Source organism: Leiobunum rupestre, chromosome 1, assembly GCF_980474605.1.
Source record: "Leiobunum rupestre chromosome 1, qqLeiRupe1.1.hap1, whole genome shotgun sequence".
Lineage (NCBI taxonomy): Eukaryota > Metazoa > Arthropoda > Arachnida > Opiliones > Sclerosomatidae > Leiobunum > Leiobunum rupestre.
In genome coordinates this window covers 72,545,359-72,566,188 of record NC_143384.1, presented here as the reverse complement: position 1 = coordinate 72,566,188, position 20,830 = coordinate 72,545,359, and the positions used below count along the sequence as shown (strand labels likewise).

The window sequence follows — 20,830 nt, the reverse complement described above, 5'->3', positions numbered from 1 at the left end:
ACGTAATCCTCGCGATAAATCACCTCATTTATGGGAATAAACCTCCCCCTAAAAGATTTCAAATATTCCGTGGCCAGGGTAGGAACCGTCGATTTAAGAATATGGTCCAATTTAGAACGAAACTTTTTATATGGACTATAAAAACGTGTTGTTCCAAATAATCTCATTTGAGTATTGGTATATATATAGCTCCCACGTTAGCTTTATTCCTCCATTTTTTTAAACTTCAATATAAAGGAATAAAAATGGGAGATTATTTCTTCTTGACGGTACTTCCGGTAAAATATAGGCGACGTTACTTTGAAGGAAAAAATAGTAAAAGTCCTTAAGCCTTGTCTTTTATATATTCGTGGACAAAATGTTTTTAGGATAAAAGTTGATCCCTGAAAACTAAACCGGGGGGGGGGGGTAAACCCGAGCGTCAACTCCCCTTCCTTTCGTTATATACCTGTTATTTGTTTAGTGGCAAGACTCGCCCGCCTTCTGGGTACCATTAAGTTTGTATTCAAACCTCCGAAAAAACCTTCCCTCTGTCGTCTTCCCTCAAGTAGTTACACGGTAGGATGGCCTTCAACTATGTCTCTCCCCCAATGGCCTAAGTGCAAATTTAGCTCTTTTATTTTAGGCTTTACCTGTGTTAATATAGATTCTTAGAGATTATATATTCGTCTAGTAATTTACGTTAAAGTGTTAAGTTTGTTGCGGGTTTTATATAATTTATACACGAACCGAATAAATTTAAATTAGTTTAAAATATTAATATTAATGAAGTTATAATTTGCTCCGAAATATACGGCTGTTGCAAAAGTCTGGCGCGTCATGTTTTCTTGGTTTAATTCTTTTTTACAAGATTGACTCATTTAATTTTAATTAAAATTTTAAGAATTACTGTTTGGAAAAATTTTGGTGTTTCTCCCAATCCCCTCATCTCATTGGTTCCCTAAATCCCACGACACTATAAAGTAAATTTGGTCTTAACCAACTTGTTAAAATGGGAAAACAAAATCACGTGACTACGATATCACAGCCAACTTCGATTCGGTAACCCGTGTTCATAGTTGGCCGTGCGACTAAGACGATTAACTAACACCTTTAGATTACAAAACGTTCTAATAATAATTAAATAATTTAGATGAATCGATCAAAATTTTAAACCGCCATTAGAAAAATAAATTTAATAATAGTTCCTATCTCTTAGGATAGATGGCGCTGCAGTTCTACACAAAGTCACGGGACTACCATCTTTTCAGCCCCCCTGGACGTAATAGTTTCCCCTATTCACGAGGTGAAATGCTGAGCCTTAATACGGTGTGCACATCCGCGATTTGGCCGAAAATTAGTGCTCAAAGAAATAATAATAATAATAATCAGCTTGGCTAATACCCAAGGCAATACCTTAGGCCTAAGTCATCAGGTGACCGGGCTACAACGCGTAGGAGGGTGGTGGAAAGTCCTTCGTGCCACAGCTCCCTACACTCGCTATTACCGTTAACCTCGACAAGTTTTTATGGAGGGGGAAACCGAAGAGCTCGGGGGGAAAACCCCTTAAATCCGCGTCGATTGTGCATGTTTCAATTTATTACCCTAGAAAGATACTACTGATCGTAAGACGTATTTAAGAAACTTCCGGTTGAATTAATTGGCGGTTTTTTTCTCATTGAACCCCTTTAAATGAATCGTAAACCCATCTCATATCATTTCAAACGGAGCTCCGCATTAAATGTAATATCCAGTCCCTTTTCCACTAAGCCGCCAATCAAATCGCCTTTGGGGTTTTATTTCGCAAATATAATCTTGATAAATTGCCGGGTTGGGGGGTACTATAATCGTGATCATCGGAAAGCGAATAATTTACAAATTGCGACTTTCCAAAGCGAAATTATCCGAGTTCATTTCAATCGGACGATTTTCCGCCTTTTTCTTAAAGGGTTACTGTCAGCCGAAGAGGGAGGAGGGTGGTTAGTGATTGCGGGACGCCATCTAACGGGAGCCAATAAAAGCCGATAAGACAAGGAAGAAGAAGGGCGGAATTGGCGGCGCAAAATGGCCGCTATTAAAACGTCATGGTCCATTAAAAGTAAAAGGGAAAAAGGGGGGACGCCACTAGTGACGGCGGCGGGCGTCGTGAAAAGCTCTTATTAACGACGATGGCGCCATCGATCGGCGAAGTCACTACCCCCTTCCTCTCCCATTTCCGATACTTCTCTATTTGCTCCCCCTTTTTTCTTTTATACATTTTGTTCTTTTCGGGGGGGGGGGGGGCACTCCTCCACGATGGGGGTAATTACAATATTACGTGAGCGTATATAACTTGCTTCATTTCAATGGCAATATCGAGACGAAACGCTAATTTCCAATAGGAGATGGTATACAAATGTTTGTTAGTTTTATTGTCACCGTTTAAGATAAGAGCTCGTGCAAAATTGGGTGAGTCAATCAATTTATATTAAAGGGGTAACGGCCAAGCTTTTCCAACTATCGCCTTGTTTGCGTATCGAAAGATCAACAAGACGTTCAATTTACATACACGTACCTTATTTTGTCTTGAAAAAATAGTTTTTGGCCTAAAAAGTTGAAACGCAAAATAACGCAAAGTATTTGAATTTGAATTTTCGCCGCCATCTTAAGGTGTATCGCCAGCGCCAGCAGCACCTTAGCGAGCGATTGGCTAACTATCCTAACTTTAAAATTGCGCGATTTAGGCTTAGGTCTCGTATAACTGGTACGCGCCGCGCGTGCGAAACAAATTTTTCGCGTCTTCAGCAGCACGCGCTTTCATGTTGTTTTTCTTTCCCGCCGACTTCTCACCAGGTGTCGTGGCGGACGCGCGCTTTCCGATTTCCCGAAATTTCTTTATTTTATTAAAAATAAACCACTTAATATTTTTTATGCGGTTTTCGCCATAAATTTTAGTTTTTAACGGGCTATAGGGCTATCTAACTGGTTAAATCTTGACCGTTCCCCTTTAAAGAATTTAACAGCGTGCCAACATAATTACTACTTTCAAAAATGTTTTGACTATATTATAGAAAGAGCTTGTAGGTAGTTTCTTTTCTTCGAAAAAGAAGAAAAAGCTAAACCCTAAACAAATTTGAATAAATTTAACAAACTTACAAATAGCTCGTACCAATAGTTTATCACGCTAGAATGGCGTTCATCATAAGGTGGTTTATTTTCGCTTGTTCCGGGATTTCGGAGTAGGGTAAGGAGAGAAGAGTAAGGCTGACGTTTTTCCAAAATGGCTGCCTGTGGCCTTTTTAGCAGATGCATTCTGGCTAGCATAATTTTCTCTATTGACACCTCCTTTTCACGGGTGTGTTTCGAAAGCATCTACTGCAGGGTTGCCAACTTGCCCCCGGACCTGGATAACCTGGAAAAGTCAGGGAATTTCAAAATGGGCGTAAAATTCCGGGAAAAGTTAAAACCACTAAAAAGGCCAGGGAAAAATTGGGAAATTTTTTAAAACTAGTAAAAATTGCCCAGGGAAATGTCGGAATTTTTAAAGCTAGTACAAATTGTCCTCCTTGGAAAAGTCTGGGAACTTTTAAAGCTAGTACAAATTGTCCTCCTTGGAAAAGTCGGGGAATTTTTAAAACTAGTAAAAATTGTCCCTCAGGGAAAAGTCAGGGAATTTTTAAAACTAGTAAAAATTGTCCCTCAGGGAAATGTCGGGGAATTTTTAAAACTAGTAAAAATTGTCCCTCAGGGAAATGTCGGGGAATTTTTAAAACTAGTAAAAATTGTCCCTCAGGGAAAAGTCGGGGAATTTTTAAAACTAGTAAAAATTGTCCCTCAGGGAAAAGTCGGGGAATTTTTAAAACTAGTAAAAAATGTCCATGGAAATGTCGGGGAATTTTTAAAACTAGTAAAAATTGTCCCCCAGGGAAAAGTCGGGGAATTTTATTTTGGTTTAAATGGAAAAGATTTGCTAAAATATAGGTAAATAATAAAAATGGCCAAATTGTCTTAAAATAAGTCTGGAAATATATCAGGAGAAATGGTCAGAAGAAACCTTTAAAAGTCGAGAAATTTCAATCTGAAAAATCAGCTCTCGAAGAAAACGTACACGAAAGATATAGAATGTATGAAGAGGAGAATATTCGACTTTTGTATAGAGCCGCGTTCACACATACCCTGTGCAACGTTTGTATCCCGTCGTGTGAACAGTTACCGTTGCGCGTCCCAGCTTCGGCTGAACCACTTCGTTGACCATTTTGACAGCGATTCGTGACGTCATCAAGTCGGTTTTTGTGAACCTTTTTTTTGTTACAAAAATCGTCAATCGTGATTTTTTTTGTGCCTTTTTTAGGATAAAATGTCTCGCAACTTTTTGTCTGTGTTTAAAAAAGACAACAAATTTCTTCTGGGTGCATACATTTCTAATTACAATGTTTTGAAACGTCACTCAAATGCGTGAGCAAACGAACTTCTAATTATATTTCTTATGTATGCCCAATTTTCTTCAAAACTCACTGGAAATCGAACGTGTGAACAAAATTATTTCCAAAAGCTAAGGACCGCAGCGAGATCGAAACGAGGCAAAACTTATCCGAGGGTACGTGTGAACGTGGCTTAGATGGATAGAGCGGGCCCACATTCCTCGCGTCCCTTCGCGTGCGAAAATATTGAGCAAAGCCGCGTGGATAACCTCCCCGTTTTTTCGCGCCTTTGAAGCTCCCGCGCGCCCTTGTTTTCCCCCCACCCGGTACCGGTACCGGTAGAATTAGCCCGTTAGAATGTCCGGCGCGTCTCTTAGACATCCACGCGTCTAAAAATCTTGATGAGGAGTCGGGGATGACTGCTGTTCATCCAGGCCGAAGATCGCGCTGAGCTTCTGGGATTTCGACACCCTGAAGGTGTCGGGCTCGATGGAAGGGGGGAGGATAATCCCAGACAGGGGGGAGAGACTATTTTCACGTCATGGGTTTTTTAGGAGGAGAGGGATTTGGACGGGGAGATGTTATTACCTTATTGAATCGTGGCTTTATGCCTTTTGCCGTGTTAAAGATCGTCACTTTAGTCCTAAGCACGTGTATCATTTCGATTTAAAGATACTTTTGGCTTGTAACAGGGTTGCCACGAGTCAGGGAAAAGTCGGGTAATTTAAAAATGGACTTAAAAAAAGTTGGGGAGTCTTGAGCATTTGTAAGAAGTCTGGGAATTTTAAGCATTTGTCAAAAGTCGGATTTTAAGAATAATATAAATGACTTTGTCTTAAATTTTTACCAGTCTCTGTTAATTGCATTCATTGTCACAGTCAGAGCTGGCAACGTTTTGATTTTTTAAAAAAAATCAAATAAATCGATTTTTTTATTTAAATCGGATTTTTATCGATTTTTTTATTTTAATTAAAATTTCAAATTTTTATATAATTTAGTATCATAATTTTACCTAAAAAATGTTTTAATTTTTAACGACTTAATCTATATATATGTATAATGAATTTATTAAATTTCAGCTAATAATCATATAAGTTTTAATTTTTAAAACCAATTTTGGTACTTTACAAAATAATTTTTTTTTTGAAAAAAATCATTGATTTAAATCACCCAACCCACTCACAGTGCATGGAAAACAAGGGCTTTCTGGAAAAGTCAGGGAATTTCGGTTGCAAATAGGAATTATTTTTTACTTTATTGTCATAAAATAAGTCGGGGAAAATATCTGGAGATGGTCCGGTCAAATCTATAAAAGTCCCGGAATTTGAATCTGTAATAACTGTGGCAACATTTGTAGTGTCTTAATATTTCTGAACCAAATACCAGTCTTAATATTTGTCTCTTTTTGTATATTTCTGAACAGATTTCGAGGGTGAAAGTGCAAGAGTGTTCCATATATCGAAGTTGCAGTCAATGTTTGGGGGCGCACGACCCCTACTGCGGCTGGTGTTCCTTAGAAAACAAGTAAGTTCTCTCCTTCTCTTCAGTACTATCAGGCACTAGCATAAATTATTCGTGTCTTGTTCAACTTGTTAAAATGTTCCACGCGTTCTTTAATATTTTAGCGTAAAAGGCTCGGGCGTTTTTTTATATTTGAGGGAGCACGCGCGAAATCGCTCGAGCCCATTTACGCTAAAATATCAAGACGCGCTCGGAACTTTTTAACAAGTTGAATAAGACATAAATAGAATTTATGCTAGCGTCAAATTGTCAATCTGCCACTAAGACTTGGTATTGTTTCTCGCAGATGCAGTCTTCGTAGCGGTTGTGCCGAGGCGGCCCAAGATCCTCTCTACTGGCTCTCCTACAAAAGCGGCAAATGTACGACCATCACTAACGTCCAACCCCCGCAAATTCAACGCACCACTGCCAGAAATGTAAGAATGGTTTTTTCTGTCTTTGTCTTCACCATACTTAACACCTCGCTCGTCTCCTATTGGGCAGCGTTTTTCCCCTGAAATAACTGTAAAGAAACCTCTAGAATTCGGGCCCTTCGAAACCGCGGGCCCTAAACAATTGCACTTCTCCGGGCCCTAGGCAAAGACATCCGAGCGGACCCGCAATTTAGCATATACCGCCTAAAATCATTGAGGAAACCTACCTCTAGAATCCGGCCCTTCGAAACCGCGAGCCCTAAACAATTGCACTTCTCCGGGCCCTAGGCAAAGACATCCGAGCGGACCCGCAATGTAGCATATACCGCCTAAAATCATTGAGGAAACCTACCTCTAAAATTCGGGCCCTTTGAAACCGCGGGCCCTAAACAATTTCACTTCTCCGGGCCCTAGGCAAAGACATCCGAACGAACAATCATCGTAGCTTATTCCCCCTAAAAATGGTCGGTTAATTTAAAAATTAAAATGGTCGGGGAATTTTAAAATTAAAATGGCCGGGGAATGAAAAATAAGTAAAGGTCCCTATTTATAGTCAGTATCCATTCAGCCGTTATGCGGGGGGGTATACATACGCGGTTTCGGCGAAAAAATAATTCAGATTTAAACTGCCTCGATCTTGCGAAGGTACAGGTTTCATTTTTATAACCCAAATGGAAAGTAGAAATTTTATTTACAAAAAGAATATACAACTATGAACAAATAGTTACAACAAATGGATATACCTCTCTTTAGAAGTATAATAATAAACCAAATAATGACCACAATACATACAGTAAAACGTGTGCCATAATAAATTAGGAGTTAAATCGTACATACGAATCTAAGGAATTAATTAACATCGCGTAACATTCCATTCCATTTTATTTCCTGGTAATTGCTTTTTTATTGGTATTTATTTTGCGTTAGTGATTTTGCTAACCATTAAGCGGATACCGCTTTGTCCGAAATGCTTATTTTCCAACTGGATATTTGGGGCATTTTTTTTCGAGAAAAGGGCCGGTACATTTGGAGGGGGTGGGTTAGCGGCCCGCGATGGACGACCCTCGTTACGTTTCGTCTCCAATGACCCTTTCGCGTGTCCCGCGTCCATTTTCATTACCGAATTAATGGAACATTTTGTTAAAATCATAATGAAAGGGAACTTAACGCTTATTAGCTATACGCGGAAACAGAAGTGGGTCACCCGCAAACATTTTGAAACTAAGGGGCAGAGGTTTTCAATTGCTACAAACTTTTACCCAGGCGCCACTCTGGAGGTATTGCCAGAAACCGTTTGACAACATTGTCAAAGAAAACATTTCGAAAATTTCAGTTTTAAACCCATAAAGTCGCGCTACGCATCACGGTACGGTACTGTTTGTGGGGTTGAAGTTTCATCAAAGTTATCGAATTATTGCTTTTCTTCTATTGAAGTTATTAATTGGTTCAATAAGACATTCAATTGGGTATTATTGGTTTTAGTATAGAGATTTCAGGTTGGGTTAGGGAGTCTTGCAGATTGAAAGGTAGGGGCCGGGTGGAGTCTTGCAGATTGAAAGGTAGGGGCCGGGTGGAGTCTTGCAGATTGAAAGGTAGGGGCCGGGTGGAGTCTTGCAGATTGAAAGGTAGGGGCCGGGTGGAGTCTTGCAGATTGAAAGGTAGGGGCCGGATGGAGTCTTGCAGATTGAAAGGTAGGGGCCGGATGGAGTCTTGCAGATTGAAAGTTAGGGGTGTTTGAACACGGTGGTTTTTCTTAACATTCGTAACAATGAACCATCTGTTTTTCTCTCTCAGCTAAATTTGGTGATTGGCAATCTGCCGATTCTCGAAGGACAGTTTGTTTGCGCGTTTGCCGCTTTATCCAAAGTCGAGATCACAAACGCCACTAGAACGGCCAACGGGGTCCTGTGTCCCACCCCTCACACCGACTCGCTGCCGGCCATTCCTCCCGGCCAACGTAAGTATCTCATCTATCAAATCTTGAGGATTTTACCACGGAATAACACATCCCTCTCTCTCCCTAGATCACTTTACTGCCAAATTATCAGTCCGAACGAAAGTAGGACCGGATTTTGTAGCTACGAATTTCACTTTTTACGATTGTAGCACCTATACATCGTAAGTTTCCCCCTTATTTATTATATGGTCAGTACCTGCCGAAATTGACTTATGACACTACGTTTAAATGTAGCTGCACGCAATGTGTTTCAAGTCCCTTTCCTTGTGATTGGTGCGTTGGTGGGCATCGATGCACCCACGACACAGGAGAGAACTGCAGGAACGACATCTTAGTCACCGGAGTATCTGTGAGTATCAGAGAGCGTCCTAGCAATTTTAGATAAGATGCACTAAGATATTAAACACTAGTCATGTACGTACCCCGCGTATCACGGAATTTCTAGGTCCGCGATATTTTCCTTCGGGCTGTTATCCGCCTGATAAACGTACCTACGCCGTACCCTTCATCATCGTACCGTCAACAATGAATATACTTACGCGATGCCGCAATGGCAGATCCTTTTATCAGCGTACCGTCAACGGTGAAATATAATTACGCGATGCCGCAATGGCAAATCCTTTTATTAGCGCACCAACAACGGTGAATACTTACGCGATGCGGAAATGGCACATCCTTTTATCAGCGTACCGTCAACGGTGAAATATAATTACGTGAAGCCGCAATGGCAGATCCCGTTATCAGCGTACCGTCAACGGTGAATATACTTACGCGATGCTGTAATGGCAGAACCTTTTATTAGCGTACCGTCAACGGTGAAATATAATTACGCGATGCCGCAATGGCAGATTCTTTTATTAGCGTACCGTCAACGGTGAATATACTTACGCGATGCGGCAATGGAAGATCCCTTTATCAGTGTACCGACAACAGGGAAACGTACCTTCTACTCCATACCTCGATATGATATCCCAATTTTGGCGCATTAATCTTTGGTTCTGAGCTAACTTTACCTAAAATCATTTATTCTAATTTCTGCTCTTCTATTCAGAGTATCGGTCCCAGTATTCGATCAGGTCCTGGTTTTTGCCCACGCATAAATACAACTGCTGGCGGTTCGACAGAAATCTTGGTAGCTTCGGGTATCAGTAAAAGAATTCAGGTTAAGGTGGACAATATTCAGGTACAATTTCTTTGTTTAAAAATAATAATTTATTTAATTTAACTGGTTAACATTGAACTGTTTATGTTCAACAGCAATTTATCGCCTCTACGAGATTTGTGTGTCAGTTTAATATTGAAGGTAGAGTTAGGCAAGTTCACGCTCAACTTCTTGGAGATACTATTTATTGCGAAGCTATGGAGGTCAGTTTTGATTACATTTCATTTACATTGAGATTAAAATTACTTTACATAAACAATCTGATTTGTTTAGTTTTCTTACGGAACGCAAGCCCCAAACATAACGGCCGCTTTTGCTGTGATATGGGATGGTAGTAAACCATTAGATAACCCTGAAAATATACATGGTACTTAATGATATTTAAAAAATTTGCCTTTGAGCTGCTTCAAATATTTTTTAAACTTTTTTTTGTCAGTGATGGTTTATCGGTGCCAAGGCATGGCTCCAAATTGCGGCATGTGTTTGGAATTGCCGGATAAATATGCTTGTGGCTGGTGTCAAAACAAGCCCGGTTCGTGTAAAGTTCAGGATCAATGCAGCAATATCGCTACTCTTTGGCTCGATAGGAAACAAACATGCCCTGATCCGGAAGTTCTTCGAGTAAGTTCCTTGCTTTCTAATAATATTTTAATTGACTGTGAGCCAGTACTGTTTTTTTTTATTATTATTATTCAAGTAGTCTTGAGTTCTCTATAATTAGGCTCATTAGCAAATTACTCGCTTGAGTATTTAAATTAATTGAACTTCTGACTTTAAAAATTAATTGGTAAACTCTAATCCAGTTGTAATATTTAGGCCTTGGTGAAGGACTTGGGTATTCGTTTGAGTTTCTTGGACTTCACATCAAACTCGCAATTTTAGCTTTTAAATTAAATACAGTTTGTTTTTTTAGTTTCACCCTAAAAGCGGTCCGCTAGAAGGAGGAACAAACATCACTATTGAGGGGATTAATTTAGGGAGAACATTCGAAGATATTGCTAATGGAGTTAGCGTTGCCCATGTTGTGAATGGGGTTAAACTGGGTTCTATACCGTGTCATCCACAACGAGAGGGATATCTTAGAACCACACAGTGAGTATTTGAAACTATAAATTTACAAAGTGTGATAAGCCCCTTTAATCTCTAAATTATTAAATTTAATCAGAATAATTTGCCAAGTTGAAAATCCTCAAAATATGACTTCCACATCATCGGGTAGTTCCATATCAGGACCCATCGTAGTCAAGGTTCTCAATGATTATGAAGCTCATTCCAAAGAATACTACTCGTTTGTTGTAAGTATTCCATTATTCAATCTACTCCTAATGAGGTCTCTGGATAATTTAGGAATTAAAAATTTGCAGAATCCGAGTATAACATCTATTAACCCAAGCAAAGGCCCAAAATCAGGTGGTACAAAACTTCAAATATGGGGATTGCACATGGACGCTGGAAGTCACGCAGAAGCTTATCTTGGTGGATTTGATTGCCAGGTTACCAAGTAAGTGAACTTAATTTCAGTACAATGTCTTAACTTTTTCTTGATGTTAATAAACATTTATTTAGACGAACATCAAATGTAGCTGAATGTATAACGTCGCCATCTATCAAAGGTGGTACCGAAAAAGTTCGAATGAAGTTTGATAATGGGCAACGGAACTTTGAAGATTATATGTTTCTCTATGTTGATGATCCCCAAATTATCGAAGTTGAATCTGGTAATTCTGGTCAGAAGGGAATTCCTAGAGGCATTCCCAGTGGTGGAATCTCCATCACTGTCAGAGGCACCAATTTAAATGCAGTCCAAGAGCCAAGGATGTACGTCGTATATGAAAGCTCTCAATTTAACAGCGTAAGTACATTCTTTCTGTATCTAATGAGTGCTGTAACTTTCTACCAAAATAACAATTTTGGGAACTTTTGCAGACTTGCATGGCTGTCTCTGCTGGTGAAATGAAATGTCGTAGTCCTCAAATTCCCAAAGAAGTTATCAAATTGAGTGATGACGCTGTCTTGGAATTGGAGTATGGATTCCACATGGATCATGTCCAATCGCTGCATAATCTTAGTTCCAAAATTAATTTTCCAAAATTCATCATGTATCCGGATCCTTCTTACCAAAAGTTTACCGAAGAAGATGGCATTAAATATTACAAAAGCGACTATCTCACGATAAACGTAAATAAGCAACATTTAGTAACTTGAATTGTTTGTATTATAAAAATTGTTAAGAGTGGATTGTCTTTATTTGTTATCAGGGTAAAAATCTCGATAGGGCATCTCAGGAAACGGACGTGATTGTTCGTATCGGAAACTCGTATTGTAACGTGACTTCCTTGTCAAAAACTCAATTGACTTGTCGACCTCCGACTTCGCAACCACCGGCGAGGGACGCTAACGGAAATGCCGATCCGGATAATATTCCCGAAGTGTTGGTGGAAGTCGGAGACATGTTGAAGTTTCCTATTGGTAGATTGAGTTACGATCAACAATTTGCTCAAGACGCCTCTCTATCTAAGCCGGTCATAATCAGCGTCATAGTGGGTGGCTGCGTCCTAGTCTTCATCGTCATTATCATTCTCATTGCGTATCGACGAAAAAGTACCGAAAGCAGTCGCGTCCTCAAGAGCATGCAAGAACAAATGGACGTTCTAGAGCTGAGAGTGGCTAGCGAGTGTAAAGAAGCGTTCGCCGAGCTTCAGACAGAGATGACCGACTTAACCAGTGATCTGACCAGTGGTGGTATTCCCTTCTTGGACTACCGATCTTATGCCATGAAAGTTCTCTTCCCCAATTTGGAAGACCACCCTGTATTGCGAGAAATGCAGGTAGGAGTGAGTCCTATTTCTATTCATTACGACTTTAATGCCTGAGCTTCATAGCCAATCGTATCTTTAAATATAACCGAAAGTTATTGGGTACTTTTTAACAATTCCATATTCTCACCAGATTGATCCAGTTAAAAAGGTCTACACGGAAAAGAGTCTCAGGATGTTTGGGCAACTTATCATGAATAAAACGTTCCTTTTACTATTTATTCGAACATTAGAATCAAATCGTTATTTCACCATGAGAGATCGGTAAACTATTTTTTACTTAAATGTAAATTTTAAACCTTATCTTAGTTTCAATCCATCTAATAAAATTTTATTACTCAGGGTTAATGTAGCATCACTCATAATGGTCACGCTACAGTCAAAGATGGAATACTGCACAGAGTAAATAGCTTTTATTATTTAGTTGAATTGTTTATATTTAAATTTAACTTTAAAAAAATTCATTTTTTTTTTTCAGTATTTTAAAAACTTTACTGGCAGATCTCATAGAAAAATTCATAGAGTGTAAAGTTCATCCAAAATTACTCCTTAGAAGGTAAATTCTTACACAAATTAAAAATTGAAATGATGTCTAATTCTTTTAATTTATAGAACGGAATCAGTTGCAGAAAAAATGCTCTCTGCATGGTTCACGTTCTTATTATTTAAATTCTTAAAGGTAACGTTTTTATTGTTTTTAACTAATAGAAACTATAGTTTGTTTTATTTCAAATTTCAAACAATATTTTAGGAGTGTGCTGGTGATCCCCTATTTCTGTTATATCGAGCGATAAAACAGCAAGTAGATAAAGGTCCTGTTGATGCCATTACAAGCGAAGCCAGGTACTCGCTCTCAGAGGAGAAACTTATCAGGCAGTCCATTGGATTCAAAATGATGGTACATTTGTATTTCACATTTTGCTTCAGTTCTCTTTTAATTAACTTGAATCTCTTATAAATCCCAAAAAGACTGTCTACGTTTCAATATCTCCTCAAACCATGTATGCTCAGGGCTTAGAAGTTCCAAATGATATTATCGAAACACCTGTTAAAGTGTTAGATTGCGATACAATCACTCAAGTAAAGGAGAAAGCCCTTGATGCCATCTATAGAAATACTCCTTTCAGTCAAAGGCCTAGCAAGGAAGATCTAGATTTAGGTGAGTTTTTTAGTGTGAACTAACAGTTTTCCAAAACCCATGAAATAACAATTAAACTATTACAGAATGGCGTACTGGATCCTCCGGGAGGCTTACTCTATCGGATGAAGACCCTACCTCAAATACGGAACAAGACTGGAAGAGAGTCAATACTCTTGCTCATTATAAGGTATTTTAAATATCTCATTAATATATATAAATATATGTTTCCATTAAATTAAAATGTTACTTTGATGTTTGTAGGTACCCGATGGGGCCTTACTAACTCTGGTGCCTAAACAATCATCTTTGTACAACATATCCATTATGTCCGAGAAAGGGGATAAGTCCCACAAATACGGTAAATATCGTAAGCTGTGTTCCTTTTTTATTATCAATTTTTATATATTCACTGAATAATGTTTAAGGACTATTTTGACCAATTCTGAATTTCTCCATTTTTCTTTTTCTCCTTCGTTTAAAAAATGGCCTTTACGTTTGGTTTTCCCTCTTTTACTTTACGTTTTCCGTTTTTTATCTCTCTTTCTATGCCAAACAGAAAAAAACGGTAAAAATCTAGGTCTGAATCCATTTCTATATTTTCACTAGCTACTATAGCTCACTATTTTCAAATTACCAACTTTTGCGCTGATGTTAGTATCTAATTATTTTATTTTATTTTGAAATTGTGTAGAGACGTTAAACTTTTCGTTGAAAACGAGTCCTCCTCTCAGTCGGGCAACGTCACCATTACATCATGATCCGGAAGGCGGATTTAAACTGTGGCATTTGGTAAAAATATAAACCAAAATATTAAATTCCAACTTTTGAAATAAATTTTCTGCGTCGTTGTTTAACTATTCTTTGTTTCTTTAACAAAGGTGAAACATCATGACAATGAGAATAACAAAGAAGGTGAAAGGGGCAACAAGATGGTCTCGGAAATCTACCTCACTCGTCTGCTGGCAACTAAAGTACGTCTTCATTATATTAAATTTTTAAATGGTGTTATTAGATGGTATGTTAACACTAGTTTACTTCTCTTTTCAGGGTACTTTGCAGAAGTTTGTGGACGATCTATTCGAAACCATCTTCAGTACAGCCCATCGAGGAAGTGCTTTACCATTGGCCATAAAGTACATGTTCGACTTCTTAGACGATCAAGCTCTTCAACATGGTATCACAGATCCTGAAGTCGTACATACGTGGAAGTCCAACAGGTATTAGGCTTTTCTTATAAGTTTCAAGTCTAGGATTTGCAATTTTTGTTCATTTTGTGATTCACTTACGTTCCTTTGTGTTAGTTTAACGAAGGCTTTCAATTGTTATTTTCAGTTTGCCTCTCAGGTTTTGGGTCAACTTGATTAAGAATCCCAATTTCGTTTTTGATATTCATAAATCGAATATCGTGGATTCTTGTCTATCAGTTGTGGCTCAAACCTTCATGGATGCCTGTTCGACGTCTGATCATCGTTTGGGTAAAGATTCTCCAAGCAGCAAACTTCTTTATGCCAAGGATATACCTATTTATAAAGATTGGGTCGAAAGGTAAGAAATTTATAGTGGAAACTTTCATTGCCCATTAACTCATCTCCTGGAAATGCTAAATATTTTTCGTTGTTTTAGGTATTATCAGGATATCAAAATGATGCCTGCCATAAGTGATCAAGACATGAATGCCATGTTAGCTGAAGAATCAAGGGTAATTATTTAATAACTAACTTCATTTTACCCAAAAAAATCATTTTGAATGCTAATACTTTCTATTTATGGTACTAGCTTCACGCTCATGAATTTAACACAAACGTAGCTCTGTTAGATCTGTACAGTTATGCCTTCAAGTATTACGACCAAGTATGTATTTTTAGTCCTTAAATTAAACTGAAATATTTGTAATCGAATATCACCTTTTGTCCCGTAGCTTATGCTAACGTTGGAAGAGGACGAATTTTCGTGCAAGAATAAACTGCCCAACAAATTAGAGCAAGTTAACGCCATAATGACGGGAGAGGCAGATGCGTGACAATATGATAATGTAAACATGGTCAATGTTTAAAACAGACTTAAACAAGGAGGTATTTTATTCGTGAATGTGAAAAAACACCCAATACTACAACTGGTAAGACATAACGAAAGTTCTTTATCTAATCTAAAGAAAGTATATATATAAAAACTAAGACGCGCTGCCGCATTCTCAAACAATTCATCAGTAGAAAGACTTGAAATCTGAATATATATTCGTATAAACGTTTTAGATGGTTTAAAAAGAAACATCCGCACCATTTTAATTCCTTTTTAATATTTTAAAACTTTAAAAAGAAATGTGCAAGTTTTTGTTTAAGTATACGCATTTTGAGTTCTTTAAGTGCAAAGTTATAAAAATCTAGGGCAAGATATTTGAAATGCCTTTTAGCACGCACTTGCATCGTAATAGCCAAAACATCTAAAAAAGTTCTAAGTATAATATTGCGTCTCTCCCTAAACTGTGTGTTTTCGCACTAAGCTACGTGCCATGATCAACTAAAAAAAAATTCACAAAACAATGAAAAAATGAGACAAAACTGAACTGTTTTTCTTTCAAAAAAATGAAACAAAGTGGACCAGCGAACTCGTTGCAATTGCAACTTAAAAACAAATCCCTAGATGTTATATTTTTTAAGTATACATTTAAAGAAAACTTAGTTTAGATGACTTATTAAGCCATGTTTTTTATTATTTAATCGGGTTCCGTTTTTAATTTTTAAAAGAAAATCACTTTATAACCCCTTTTTTAACGCCTGGTTAATTTTTTTGCATTTTCGACGTTTTAATGTTCCTAGCAATATAATTTTGAAAATAAGTTTTCTCCGTATACATAAATATATATATATATAAAATTTAAAAAAAAAATAGAAACTCAAAAACTCGGTGTTTTGTAAAAATGCTACGAAACTTTCTAATAAATGCCCCGAACAAAGGAGTTACGGTGTTTTTGATTTAAAATTTAAGCTCCATCAACGTGAACTACTACAAAAAAGGAACGTCTCAACCCTGAAAAAATGGGCAAAAATGTGCGTGCGATGATGTGCGTGTGTTTTTATAGCGTGTGCTTTATTAATTATTTAAACAAAAAGCTGAAAAAAAATTATAAAAATTGGCGTTTGTGTGAGTTTAAAACAAGAAAAAAATCGGGTTTTTTGTATTAATAACTAGAAAAAATGCACTTAAAAACTTTTGTGTTATGTAATATAACTAAGAGAGAAGTGAAAAAGACACGCAAGTTACGTCGTGGTGCTCATATAACTGAACATGAAACTCTATTTTAAGAGGGAAAAAGTACCACCATTCAAAGAATATAGTAAAAAATTGAAGATGACAAAAACTTTTTAGATACAAATATTGACAATAAAAAGTTGGAACCCTTTTACTAAATGTGAATACGATAAGAAACATTTACAAAAACACGGAAGAGAAAACAGATGGCTTTAGCTCTAGTGTATGGGATATTAACATATGCCTATAATAATAATTAAACATTTTGTGATCAAAATGGTCACAAAATCCCATTTTCTAAAGAAAACATTGCCCACTTTAAATGAAAAAAAATAACCCCTATTCCCCCCTCAAAAAGAACCACGTAAAAGTACTTCGATATAAATCAATTCTCTATCTAGAAAAAAAATACTATTTAAATAAAACACCAACCAAAAAAACACGGTCTTCGTCAACATCTCGGCTAAATATTTCAAAGAATGATGGTATAAAATGGTTTCGTGCCTACGTTATTTCATAATTTCTTAATTAACTACGGAAGTTTTGTTTCATCTAAAGCACTGATATCTCCTTCCACGGTAACAAATAAGAACAGGTGTATTTGTATTATTTTCTAGTGCCTTTTTTATTTCAATATTAAATCTTTTTAAAAGTTATTTGAAAAATAGAACAAAAAAGATAAAATTAGGGGGAGAAAAAATATAAGTTAAGTTTTTCTGTTGTCTTCCACATTTTTCTAAATTTCGTATAAAAATAAGTCTCGCGCCTAACCCTTTTTAGAAATTTTTGCAAAATTTAATATAAAACGTCCATTTTAGAATAAAATAAGTCGGGTTTTCTCAGCTGTTAGAATATTTACCCTTTTTTTATTCAAAACATTTTATTGCGGCCAAGCTGGTACACAATCAGTAGTTAATTGAGAAGATTAAAATTAAAATATTCTTTAGGATATTAAAAATCTTTTTAAGATTTTTGATCAAATTTTTGGGAGAAGTTCCAAAGATATTTATTTTTAATTTTTCTTTGCGATATCATGTAGAAAAAAATACATAGCTCAAGAGAAAGTTAAATATTACTCGATTTTTGGTATTAGATAATTTTCCAAAATTAAAATATATACATAGGCCCGAAGGATTAAAACAATTCGCAGTTTTATTTAAAAATAATTATTTGTAATTTTGCACTCCTCTTCATGAATGAAAATAATTAGTTTTTATCTGCCCTCTTTTTACATATAACCAAAATTTTATCAAGTTTCGCTATTTTTTAATCACCGAAAAGGGTTGTATTTTAAATAAAAAAGGTTGCATGGGCCTAGAGATGTGACCAAATTGAACTGTGATAATGTTTTTTTGTACAAAAATGTTCCGTATGGTCAGAAAAAAAAACAAAACTTCGGTGTTTCTGTAATGTTGTCGAACTTGTGTCTATAATTATATATAAAAGTATCATACTGAAAATGAATTTTTTTTTTATAATTAACACTAATTTGTAAAAACGAGAAAGTGTTTAAAGGCTCACAGAATCATTGAAATATTAACCAGGAATTTGAGGTAGCTCCTGCCCCTTCCTTTCGTTGTGATGATAGCTATTCCAAAATTTAAAGGATTCTTTGGCCCTTTAACCAATAGGGACGTGGGAGCATGACGTAGATAAAACGTCACCCATTCTTTTTCCAATTGGAATAAAGCTTACCAGCGTGTGTGGCCATTGCCAAAATTACGGCACTCTTCCAAGTCCCTAAAGTTTTGCCTACGCTATTGATATAAGGAGTTCATCAGCTTTTAGTATTCAACTTGATTTCAAGGAAGGGGGTAGACTAGTAGCTGAACAGTTTCAATGACGTAGTCAGTGGCGTAGCTGAGAACTCAGAGGGCCCCCCCCCCTCCGCAAAAATCCCAATGGGGCCCCCCTTTTAATTTTTTTTTTAGTGAGCGGAGCCCCCCCCCCGCACCGCGGGCACTGCGGACCATCAGCTACGCCACTGGACGTAGTGAGTTCGTTGAATACTCCTAGTTTGATGAACTCCTGATATTATACTTACAGTTTTGTGGGGATTATACCATAAGTAACGTAATTGAATTAGTATGGTACTTATGCTTAAAGCCTTAACCGCGCATATTTTCTTCATCACCGACCAATATAGTGGAAGGATTAGCAAAGCCATAAATTTAAGTCTTTGTAAGCGTATTTTCCTATTGGCCAGTCAAATTCAAATCTCGCCATTCTTATAGCGTTTTCCATTTGTCTGCTCATTTTATGTTCCATTAGCGTGCTCGGATCTGCTCCGATCAAGTTTCGCGTGTTCCATTTCGCGCTCTCGGGTGCTCCGAGATCGCCCAAAACCGATCTCCCGATTTCGACAGATCAACGGATCGAGATCGAGGTCGGAGCAAATTTTCGCGTGTTCCTTTTAGATTTTTTGGCAATGGAAAAGTTCTTAAGTTCTTAAGTTCATTTATTGCCACACAAAAGGTCAAAGACCCATCACATTAAGACAGCGGAGAAAAATATATACAGAGTAGAGGAACATTATACCACGGAGGGTAAAGGCAGTACACATTAATTAATTATAGAGTCCTAGGAACATGGTAAGTTCTTTACGGAACCGTTTGGGGTTCGGCAGTGACTTTAGAAAGTCCGGGAGGGAGGCTCAGTCACGTATTGAAGCAGGGCCGTCGAACAGAGATGCGGAAACCAGGGAGGATGCGGGCCGCGGATTTAGTACCTCGTGGTTTACGACGCCAAGACGAAATGGCAGACGTAAGAGGAGTGAGGGCGCCATTTGAGCGGTGAACAATACTGTTGACTAGTATGAGGCGCTTGACTCGGTGGCGATCGGAGAGAGAGTCCCACCGGAAGTTTTTCATGACACGAGTCATGCTGGTACTCCAGGAAAGCCGATGCTGCCAACAAAACGGAGGGATATTCGTTGAATGGTTTCAATGGAGTGCATGCCACTGGCGGTGTGAGGGGACCAGACCGCGGAGCAGTATTCCAAAATGGGGAGGACATATGTTTTGATGGCTAGGGTTTTTGTCTGGAAGGAGCAATGGGATCGATGACGTCGAACGAAGCCGAGGGCGCGCGCGGCCCTGGAGGTGACAGTCAAGATGTGAGGTTTCCAATCGAGGGTGCAAGTTATGGTTACCCCAAGATATTTTTGGAATATAACAGGCTTAAGCTCAGTATCGGCCAGAGTATAGCTGGGAGAGTGGGCTGGTTGGCCCGATCGATGGAGAGAGAGGACAGAGCATTTGGCGGTATTCAGGGGCAGTGTTTGTATCACTCCAAGATTTGATACGATTGAGATCATCTTGGAGGGTGCTGACATCTATGGAGGTGTAGATGGTCCGAGAGAGCGCTACATCGTCGGCGAATATATACAGCTGGGAAATGATGTTATCCCCCTATGTCGTTGATGAAAATGACGAACAAGAACGGAACCCTGGGGGACACCGGAGGCCGCTGGAAGCCAATCAGACGGAGCCCCTGGAATTACAACTCGAAAACGCCTATTTTCCAGGTAGGCGGACAGCCAAAGCAGGGTGTTGCCACGGATTCCATAGGAGTGGAGCTTGGTTTTCAGGAGTTCATGGGAGACAGAATCGAAGGCTTTACGGAAATCCAGGAAGATAATGTCGACTCGGCCAGTATGTTCAAGACCGACGGACCAAGCCTCAATGCAGCAGAGAAGTTGAGTTTCCGTACTAAAGCCGTGTTGGTACGGTTGTAGGATGTCATGGGCTGTAAGGTGGGAGGTTATAGTAGAGGCTACGATGTGTTCATCGGTCTTGAGCACTAGGGAAAGTAGCGCAATCGGATCGCCAATCTTCCGGGATACTCCCCGAGTCATAAGAGAGTTGGAAGAGCTGCGTCAGGGGAGCAGCCAGAGCCACGGCACAGTTTTTCAAAACGTTGGCCGGAATATCATTAGGGCCCGCAGCCTTAGAGGGTTTGCCTTTCTGCAGCAGACGTGTAAATAATTGGATTCATCACCGGGGCTCGGGAGGGCATAAGAGGAACCGTTTCAAAGGTGTGAACTGGGAATGTGCGCTGTAAGGTATTGGCCAGCAGCGTTGCTTTAGCCCCAGCGCCGGTGAGGACACCCTCCGGTCCATTCCGATCGGGGATACCAGGTGATTTGTTTTTCTGGGAGACAAGCTGGTAAATCTGTCGTCTGTTGGAAGTG

General features: G+C 38.4%; 1 protein-coding gene across 5 annotated transcripts in view; it reads left to right on the top strand.

The window, feature by feature from the left end:
* LOC149966323 (plexin-A2-like) overlaps positions 1-16,599 on the top strand; it is a 186,947-nt gene extending 170,348 nt beyond the window's left edge. For 2 of the 5 annotated variants that reach the window (XM_090152885.1, XM_090152894.1), the window contains 30 exons: positions 5,803-5,903; positions 6,187-6,316; positions 8,108-8,270; positions 8,338-8,431; positions 8,505-8,619; positions 9,322-9,453; positions 9,528-9,635; positions 9,706-9,799; positions 9,869-10,053; positions 10,346-10,524; positions 10,598-10,727; positions 10,797-10,933; positions 10,999-11,284; positions 11,359-11,610; positions 11,691-12,266; positions 12,382-12,512; positions 12,591-12,650; positions 12,727-12,804; positions 12,861-12,927; positions 13,000-13,146; positions 13,218-13,407; positions 13,473-13,576; positions 13,651-13,756; positions 14,081-14,178; positions 14,268-14,360; positions 14,437-14,606; positions 14,722-14,934; positions 15,013-15,088; positions 15,166-15,240; positions 15,308-16,598. In XM_090152885.1, coding sequence (XP_090009011.1) covers positions 5,803-5,903; positions 6,187-6,316; positions 8,108-8,270; positions 8,338-8,431; positions 8,505-8,619; positions 9,322-9,453; positions 9,528-9,635; positions 9,706-9,799; positions 9,869-10,053; positions 10,346-10,524; positions 10,598-10,727; positions 10,797-10,933; positions 10,999-11,284; positions 11,359-11,610; positions 11,691-12,266; positions 12,382-12,512; positions 12,591-12,650; positions 12,727-12,804; positions 12,861-12,927; positions 13,000-13,146; positions 13,218-13,407; positions 13,473-13,576; positions 13,651-13,756; positions 14,081-14,178; positions 14,268-14,360; positions 14,437-14,606; positions 14,722-14,934; positions 15,013-15,088; positions 15,166-15,240; positions 15,308-15,409 — 4,392 coding nt within the window. In that variant the 3' untranslated portion in view covers positions 15,410-16,598. Of the gene's footprint in view, positions 1-5,802; positions 5,904-6,186; positions 6,317-8,107; positions 8,271-8,337; positions 8,432-8,504; positions 8,620-9,321; positions 9,454-9,527; positions 9,636-9,705; positions 9,800-9,868; positions 10,054-10,345; positions 10,525-10,597; positions 10,728-10,796; positions 10,934-10,998; positions 11,285-11,358; positions 11,611-11,690; positions 12,267-12,381; positions 12,513-12,590; positions 12,651-12,726; positions 12,805-12,860; positions 12,928-12,999; positions 13,147-13,217; positions 13,408-13,472; positions 13,577-13,650; positions 13,757-14,080; positions 14,179-14,267; positions 14,361-14,436; positions 14,607-14,721; positions 14,935-15,012; positions 15,089-15,165; positions 15,241-15,307 lie in introns of all 5 variants that reach the window. The other 3 variants (XM_090152918.1, XM_090152911.1, XM_090152902.1) reach the window with 3 other exon arrangements.
* The last annotated feature ends 4,231 nt before the right edge of the window (positions 16,600-20,830 follow it).